Source organism: Chrysochloris asiatica, unplaced genomic scaffold (genome assembly GCF_000296735.1).
Source record: "Chrysochloris asiatica unplaced genomic scaffold, ChrAsi1.0 scaffold00014, whole genome shotgun sequence".
NCBI lineage: Eukaryota > Metazoa > Chordata > Mammalia > Afrosoricida > Chrysochloridae > Chrysochloris > Chrysochloris asiatica.
In genome coordinates, this window is record NW_006408532.1 from 15,616,347 (window position 1) to 15,625,872 (window position 9,526).

Consider the following 9,526-nt stretch of genomic DNA (forward strand, 5'->3'; position numbering starts at 1 on the left):
TTTTTAAATGATTTTTTTCTGTTTGTTCTTCTATCTTAGCAGTATTGAGAAATTTGTCTTCCAGCTTGTTAATTCTAGCTTTCATCTCTTCAATTCTTCTCTTTTGCTCTTTAGTATATTGTCCATTTCTGATATTTTATTGTTTATCATTTGGACCTCTTTTGGCAGGTTTTGAATTGTTTCCAATACTGTATCTATCTTATTTGATTATTCCTGTAGCACTTTCCTGACTTCTTCCTTATTTTTCTCAAACCCTTACTTTTCTCAAACCCTCTGTGAAGTGTTTGGGTACATATCAGTATCATTTTTCTGAATTCCTTCTCAGGCATATCCATAGCCTGCCCTCCTTCCAATGTGATATCTAAATCTATTGTCCCAGTCACTTTATCTTGTTTCTGGACATGTGCTGATATGGTCATCTGTTTCTTAGGCATCTTCAGTAGTTAGCTGTGACCTCAATAATTAAATGAATGAATGTTGATGTTTTATTATGCTTTTTGCTTGCCTTCAAATAGATGTGATCAGGAGATGGGTTTCCATTTTCACTCTTATTACTTAGAGTAATTGTAGCTGCCTCTCTGGTGTATGGTTACCAATTGGGTTACTAACCTCAAGGTCAGCAGTTCGAAACTACCAGTTGTTCTGCTGGAGAAAGATGAGGCTTTCTGCTCCCGTAAAGATTTACAGCCTTGGAAACCCCATACAGGGTTGCTATGAGTCGGAACCAACTCCATGGCACATATCAACAACATCTGGTGTATGGTAGCTGATATTGGCTCTTAACTGGATTGTGGGATTTTATAGGGTGTGATTGTAGCTTGACTATATGACCACAATTGCTATCTCTTCTTGGGTAATACAGGGAAAGAAAGAGCCAAAGGGACCAAACAAAAAAAATAGTAACAGCAAAAAACAAAAACAAAAACAGATTGGATACTATAGTCTATAATTGCAGAAAGGAGAGAAGAGAAAAAATACTGTAGCAAAATATGAGTCTGACTTGAATGTCTCCCTCTCAGCTTCTTGCCTTCAAGGCTGCCTGAGAAATTGCAAGATGTCACTGTTGGTCATTATGACATAACTCAGGATTTAATTTTTGGCCTCTCTCCCAGTCCACAGCCCCTGTTCAGGCCTTTTTCCTAGTAACAGATCAGGGCCGGCTCTAGCTGTTTTGCACAGCTGTTTGGTTTTAAGTGGGACCTTTCCCCGTGTTAGGTTTTACTGAGCAGATCTGTGTTCATGCGTAGTAGAATCCTCCAGGGTGGAGGGATGTGCACTCATACTCAGGCACCCCTTCTATTCACCAGAATGGAGGTGTGCAGACAGTGAGAGGCCAATGACCAGAGAAAAGAAAAAAAAAAATAATGTCCACACCTTTATCTCCAAGGATGGGTTCTTGTCTGCATGTCTATTGTGGGAACACTGCTCTGATCCTTCCCCTGCTCCATCTCATCCAAGATGGCTGCTCCAGGAGCCGCTGAGGCCAGTTGATTAGAAAACATCACTTTTCTTGCTTCTGCTACAAATTCCACTGGCTATCAGCCTTCAAACTCTCTAAATATTCCTTTATATGTAGTTCTGGAACCATTCCTGAATCTGGTTCATCTAGTATTCCATGCCACCACTGGTGGAGGTCCTCACTGCACTTCTCCATGATCTGTCATCAAGCCTCAAGGGGGTAATCTTGGTAGATTTTCTCAAAGGATGCAGGATGATCATGGGTGTTTATTATGAAGAAGTTTTAAGAATATGAGAAACTGCATTGTTGAGACAAAGGCCAGAAAAGATGAACCAAGGAAGTTTCTTCCATCATGATAATGGATCTCCTCATTTTTTGAGGGTAGCAGGAGCTGTCCTGCAAAACTATTGTTGGGAAACCTTACCCCAGCTACCCCACAGTTCTGATCTTGCTCCTTCAGACTTAACTTTTGTTCCCAAAATTCAAAGGATATTGAAAACGAACACAATTGGAGTTTCTTGAGGGTGCCAAAACTACCATTTTGATGTGTGTAAATGTAATAGTGAAGTGTTTTTCAGGGAAGGATTGTTGTTGTTAATTACCGTGAAGTCGGTTCTGACTCATGGTGACCCTGCACAGGGTTTCCGAGGCTGCAAATCTTTATGGGAGCAGAAAGCCTCATCTTTCTCCTGTAGAACAGCTGGTAGTTTTGAACTGCTGACCCTGAGGTTAGCAGCCCAATTCATAATCACTATGCTACCAGAGAAGGGAAGGGTTAGAGAGATGGAAATGCTGCTTTCAGGAGTGTATAGACCTAGATGGCAGATAAGTCAAGCAACAGTAGCTTTACATGTTGATACTTTTGTTTAATAAAGCCTCATATAGCTTTGTAAGGAGCTCTGGTAGCGTAGTGGTTATGAATTGGGCTGCTAATCTCACGGTCAGCAGATTAGCTATTCTCCAGCTATTCTGAGGGAGAAAGATGAGGCTTTCTGCTCCCGTAAAGACTTACAGCCTCAGAAATCCTGTACAGGGTCGCTGTGAGTCGGAACTGACTCCATGGCACGTAACAACAACAACAACATAGATTTGTAGTGATACTTTTGGACTTAACCCACATACCTAAAAGAGAAATTGCTGGATCATGTGGTAGTACTATGTTTGATTTTTTTTTTTTTTTTTGAGGAACTGCCAAACTGTTTTTTAAGTAGCTATTAAATTTTACAATCCCACAGCAAGAGATGAGGATTCTGGGTTTCTCCATATTTTGACTAATACTTACTATTTCCCATTTTCTGATAACAGCCATCTTAGTGTAGGGTAAGGAGTTCTTGGGTGGTACAATTGGTTAATGCACTCCACTACTGACTGAAAGGTTGGAGGTTCAAGTCTACCTGGCATTGCCTCAGAGGAAAGGTCTGATGATCTGCTTTGAAAAATCAGTCATTAAAAGCCCTGTGGTCTACACTTCTTCTCTGACACTCAAGATACACATGGGGTCAACGTGAGCCAGAGTTGACAGCATAACAACTGGTTTGGTTTTGGGTTACTGAAGGTGAAGTGTGGTATTTCATTGTGGTTTTGACAAAAATTCTGGACAGTTCAAAAAAGACTCTTTAATTTTTATATGTTACTCAAGACCAATAATGAAACTTATTTCATGGTTTGATTTCTAGGGGGACATTGCTTTTTGCAGAAGATGACAGGTTTAGAGATTGAGTTTTCTTTACAACATGGAAGTAAGTAAGCATAGAATTACTGAACTTTCATGGAGTGAGTATTGATAAAGAAAGGTCTCCAGGACGATGTTATGAGGGGCTATCCCCCTACCCCCCAGGAAACCACAATAAGCCCATCGAGGCGTATTTCCCATGAGGCTGCACAGCCTGGAGGCCCAGGTTTCATAAGCCAAACCTACATCCACAGTGCAGTCCTTTCTTATTGAAGTTAAAAGGATGCTGGGATGAGAAAGATACCAGATCTACTCTCAAACCCAAATCCCTTTTCCATCTCAGCCATAGCTAGACTGACCTCAGAATACTGTGTGTCCCATTTGGTTTGTGAAAAGAATGAAGAGAAAGGTGAGGGAACTCCACTATGCAAAGCTTGCTCACCTTGTACGCTAAGCTCTGCAGCGCGGGGAATAGAAGACACTTAGGTTTTGCAGCAAAGCAGTCCCAGCTCCCTGGCTGTGTGTGTATCCCCTCACCACTCTGAACCTCAGTTCTCTCCCTGATGTCTGCAAAAGGAGGAAAAATAATACCTGCTTCCTTGTCTATCTTGTTTGCAAAGCATCTGTCAATGCATAAATCATCCCTCAAAGTTGGGTATTATTTTAATCACAATTATGATTTTTAAAAATCCCTAATTTATTTCTGGCTTGATTTGCATATCCATGTTAGTGCAATGTGTGGTCGGTCCATCTATGCCCACATTTCCTCAATCTTGAGCTAGGAACACCTCCCTAAATCTCTCCCATTAAAATGCAATTTACGTTTTCAGCAGGGGTCATGATTAAATGAGATGACAATTAATCAGACAGATTATCAGGTAGGATTGTGTAGAACCATCCCAGTAAATAGTCAAAGAAGTACATTGGCTGCTAGAATTTTAAGCCTAGCTGCCTTTTCAGGAAATCTGTGATATTGCTGAGATATATCATTTTAATGCCATAAGAAGTCCTGGTGATGCTGTAAGGTAAGCATTGCGCTGCTAACCACAAGGTTGGTGGTTCAAAGCCAGCAGCTGCTCCAGAGGAGAAAGATGAGCCTATCTATTCCCATAAAGATGTATAGTCTTGGAAGTTTTATATAGGATTGATATGAGCCAGAATCGGCTTGGTGGCAGTGGGTGGGGTCTCGTTGTTGTTTTTAAGCATCATTAAATCAGCTCTAAGTCATAATGACCCTGTATAGGGCTCCCAAGGAGCAGTTAGTGGGTTTGAACTACTTATCTGTGGTTAGCAGTCTAGTGCTTACCCTACAGTGCCACACAAAGACTCTGTGTGGGAGGCTTAGCAGTGGGGTCTTTGTTCAACTTAAGGCTTAAAAAAAAGGTCTTTATAAAATAATGTTTGAATCTGGAGTCTTTTTTTCCTCTAGCACGTTTCTAGCCTCCAGAGCTCTGAAAAAAAAAAAAAAAATTCTGTTGTTTAAAGGCGCCTACTTTGTGGTATTTTGTTACAGAAGTGTAGGAAATTAGGATCCTACTCCTACTCTAATCAATTTTTTTCCCTTAACTATTTGGCTTCTTAACTGAGAAGTGCCCTGCCTTTCTCCCTTCTTCCCTCCTCTCTGCAGTTTCAGGGAGTACCTGTGTGTGCCAGGTATTGCCCTAGTCACCACAACAAGATGGTGGTGAACAAGATGGTTCTAGTCCATGGCATTGAGCAATGTATTGGGTAGTGGCAGGTGGGACTAGTTGAAAGACAGCTAACTGCCCCCAGGCCCATCTGTCTGCCAGTGGTTGAGTTTTTGAGGGTCTGGCCCTGTGGCTTTGTGGAGGAGGAGTGACCTCTGATGTTTCCAGAGAGAATCATTTCAGGGTGTTCCATCCAACTTGAGATTGCCAAAAACCTGAGTGACAGGTTTTAAACAGCTTCGTTGCCATCCTATCAGCATCTGCTCTAATCCTGGGCCTTTGAGAACAGTATGTGTTTGCTCATGCCTGACAGGCATCTAAGGAATGCGGGTGGCATAGTGGGTGAAGCATTTGTCTGCTAACAGAAAGATTGGTAGTTTGAACCCACCAGCTGCTCTGAGGGAGAAAGATGAATCAGTCTGCTTCCATAAAGATGAATAGCTTTCAAAATGCTATGGAGCTGTTCTAGTCGGTGGCATTAACTCGGTGGCATTAACTTGGTGGCATTAACTCGGTGGCATTAACTCGGTGGCATTAACTCGGTGGCATTAACTCGGTGGCATTAACTCCATGGCATTAACTCCATGGCATTAACTGTGTGGCACTGTGGAGGGAAATGGGAGGCAGGCATCTACCCAGAGTGTTGTTCAACAAATAACATCTGAATAAAAACACTTCCCCTAGCGATTAGATTATAGCAGTTTAGTTCCGTCATCTGTAAGATAAAGATAAAGATACTAGCTGTATTTCTTAACACTGGGATAGTTGCAAAGATCATATGTGTTACACAGCTGTCTGGTATATAGCAAGTGCTCATATGTTCGCTCATGTTACTTCTTGTTATTGTTAAGTGCCATTGAGTCAGTTCCAATTCATAGAGTTTCCAAGGGGCAGCTGGTGAATCTGAACCACTGGCTTTGTGGTTCAAACTGACCTTGCAGTCCAGCACATTAACCCATAGCAACACACCAGGACTCCAGAACATCTCTGAAGATGACATCACATTTGTAAGATAGTTTGTCCAGATGTAAGACACATTGAAAACATTGCAGAAACTACTGGAAGACACTTCAGGAATGACAAACTTTCCCAACATTCCTTAGGTACTTTTCTTTATTTCCACCTGTACAGACTAGCATATTAGCCTGGGTCCTGCATCACTGTAAAAGGCTGATGACACAAAGCCCATCATTGATTCACTACTCACAAGCAAAGTGAAGTACTAAATCTAAAAGAGAATCAACTGAAGCATTTTTCCCAAAGTTAAATCTATTTTTTTGGCGATGGGGTGGTGGTGGTGGTATTTAAATCAGAGCATGTAAATGAGCTTCCTAAGGAAATTATACTACCACCCTACTACTTCACACATTTCATCAAACCCAAGGCAGAAGAAGCAAATGTCTTTGTTATTTGGTGGCAGGGTGGAGTTTGGGGGAAACTGCAGGAATCAGTGGAGCCTGAGGCTGTAAGCTTTGACAAGAATAAAGAACAGCCGGGTTTGAGATTAGAAAAAAATGGTTAAAAAAAAAAAAGGGAGGTGCGGAGCACTCTTCCATCTGCAGAAGGCACTGTTACATACCAATTCCTTCTTCTTCATGCACTCCATGAGGATTATAAACAGGTGCTGAGCTTGGGTTCGCGTGTATGTGAAAGTCTTCTGAATGGTCACCAAGAGCTGGTCCCTCAAAGATTCATTGATAAGTCTGCAAGGTAAAAACAAGGCCAAAGACAGGTCAACCTGGAACTCTTATAGAACATAAGACTGTATTATGAGAATTCACTTGAAGCAGGGGCTACTTCTTTCTGCATTTTTCTCACAATAGTTATTTTGGTGGTGATGACTTCAAAACAAAACAATGAATTTAAAAATAAATATTTTAATATCTCAAAACCTGATAAAATCCATTTTAATATCTCAAAACCTAATAAAATAAGGGCTTTGGTTTTGTTCTTATTAATCTTTTTTCCCCCCCTGAAAGTTTTATTCCATCCATGTCATTATAATCACCTCTGCTTTGAGGAGGCAGCTCTACCCCAGTCTTATTCTGAATGCCTTCTAACTGAGGGGCTCATCTTCTTCTACTATATCTGACAATTTTCTGCTGTTACTCAATAAGGTTTTCAGTGGGTAAACTGTGGTGCTGTAGAATAAGCACTGGACTGCTAAACAGGAGATCAGTGGTTCAAATTTACCAGCTGCTCCTCAGAAACCCTATCTACATGATTGCTATGAGTAAGAGTCTTGGTGTGGCACTATAGGATAAGCACTGGACAGAAATGTTGGTTTGAACTGCAAGGTCAGCAGTTTATATACATCAACTGCTCCTTGGAAACGCTATACAGAATTACTATGAGTCGGAACTGACTAAATGACACTTAATAACAACAAAAATGAGGAACTGACTTGATAGCACAAAACAACAACAACAAAGAATGCTCAGAAGTAGTCCACCTTTCCTTCTTCCTTTTATTCCATTCATGTCATTATAGTCAACTCTACTTAGAGGAGCAGCTCTATCCCAGTCTTACTCTAGGTGCCTTAGTTTGTCTTAGTCTGGAAGCTTCCGTGAAACCTGTCCACCATTGGTGACCCTGCTGGTATTTAATATACCTATAAGGAGCTCTGGTAGCGTAGTGGTTACGAATCGGGCTGCGAACCTTAAGGTCAGCGGTTCGAAACTACCAGCCGCTCCGCGGGAGAAAGATGAGGCTTTCTACTCCCGTAAAGATTTACACCCTCGGAAACCCTGTACAGGGTCGCTATGGGTCGGACCCGACTCGATGACACTTAACAACAACAACAACAACATTGCATAGCTGCTCTACTTTGAGGAGGAGCACAGCCTTCGGTATGGATTACATCTCAATGTCAAGAAAACAAAAATCCTCACCACTGGACCAATAAACCACATTCTTATCAATAAAGAAAAGATTGAAGTTGTCAAGGACTTCATTCTTCTTGGATCAACTATCAACACTCATGGAAGCAGTAGTCAAGAAATCAGACGATGTATTGCATTAGGCAAATCTGCTGCACAGGAACTTTTTAAAGTGTTGAAGAGCAAAGGTGTCAGCTTGAGGAGTAAGGTGCGCCTGACCCAAACCATGGTATTTTCAATAACCTCTTATATGGATGCGAAAGCTGGACAGTGAATAAGGAAGATTGTAGAAGAATTGATACCTTTGAATATTATTTTAGTGCTATGGACTGCTAAAAGAACCAATACATCTGTTTTGGAAGACGTGCAGCCAGAGCTCTCCTTAGAGGCCAAGATGGCCAAACTTCCATCTCTCATACTTTGGACATATTGTCAGGAAGGAACAGTAGCTAGAGAAGGATCTCATGCTTGGTAAGATGGAGGGTCAAAGAAAAAGAGTAAGACCCCCAACGAGATGGATTGGCCAGGTGGCAGCATTGATGGACTCGAATGTGGCAACAGTAGTTAAGTTGGCCCAGGATCAGACATTGTTTCGTTCTGCTGTGCATAGGGTCACTATGAGTTAGTTCTGACTCAATGGCACCTAACAACAACAACAACAACAACATTGCATAGTTTCTAGTATCACAGCAACATGCAATCCACCACAGTAGGACAAACTGACAGACAAGTGGTTGGGCACAACTCAAAATGAGAAACAGCTGTGAACATCCATCAAAAATGAGAACATGGAAAGTATGACGTATGAACCTAGGAAAAGTATAAATCTGGAAGTTGTCAAAAATTAAATGGAACACTTATAATTGATATCTTAGGCATTAGTGAGCTGAAATGGACTGGTATTGGCCATTTTGAACCTGACAATCATATAGCTGACTATGCTGGGAACAACAAATTCAAGGGGAATAGTGTCACATTTGTCACTGAAAAGAAGATTTCAAGATCTAAAAGTGCAATGCTATCTGTGATAGAATAATTTCCATATGTCTACAAGGAAACCAGTTAATATCATGAAATTTATGCATTAACCACTAAAATCAGTGATGTTGAAATTTAAGTATTCTACTGATTTCTTCAATCTAAAATTGATCAAGCTTGCAATCAAGATGCTTTGATAAGTCTGGGCTTATTGGTCACAAAGAGACAGGAAGAACCTAAAACCATGGCCCTTGGTCACCCTTCAGGTCTTAAATGGAACTTGCCCTTGTGGCTCAATTTTCAATCAAGTACTGATAGATAATATACTGGGAACACCACCACAAGTGAGGTATGCTCACCATGGAATGGTCAACCATTCAAGATCAAAAGGTCAACTTTTACCTTGGGACTAGGGTCAGAGAGGCTGGGAAGGAGGGTGAAATGGAAATATGAAACACAGGGAGGAAGTGAAATAACTAATGTTTCATGGAATGGATTGCAATCTTTGAGATGAAACAAAGTGTGTAATTTGTTGGCTGTCAAACTGATGACCTGCTCTGTAAACCTTCATACAATCCACAATAAAAAGTTTCAAAACAAAAGATTCATTGGTAATTACTGGTGATTGGAATGTGAAGGTTGGAAACAAAGAGGAAGGATGGTGGTAGAAATAATGCTGGAGATCATGTGATAGACTTTTACAAGACTAACAACTTACTCTTTGCAAATAGCTTACTTAACATAACAGGTGACTATACACCTTGCCAGATGAGATACAGAGGAATTAAATCAACTAGATCTGTGGGAAGTTGAGGGTGAAAAAACACAATATAATCAGCCAAATCAGGGC

General features: G+C 41.0%; 1 protein-coding gene across 1 annotated transcript in view; it reads right to left on the reverse strand.

The window, feature by feature from the left end:
- The window catches only part of TRPM3 (transient receptor potential cation channel, subfamily M, member 3), an 805,178-nt gene that overhangs the window by 264,714 nt on the left and 530,938 nt on the right, over positions 1 to 9,526 (reverse strand). Inside the window, 1 exon segment of the mRNA XM_006834915.1 lies at positions 6,399 to 6,522. Coding sequence (XP_006834978.1) covers positions 6,399 to 6,522 — 124 coding nt within the window.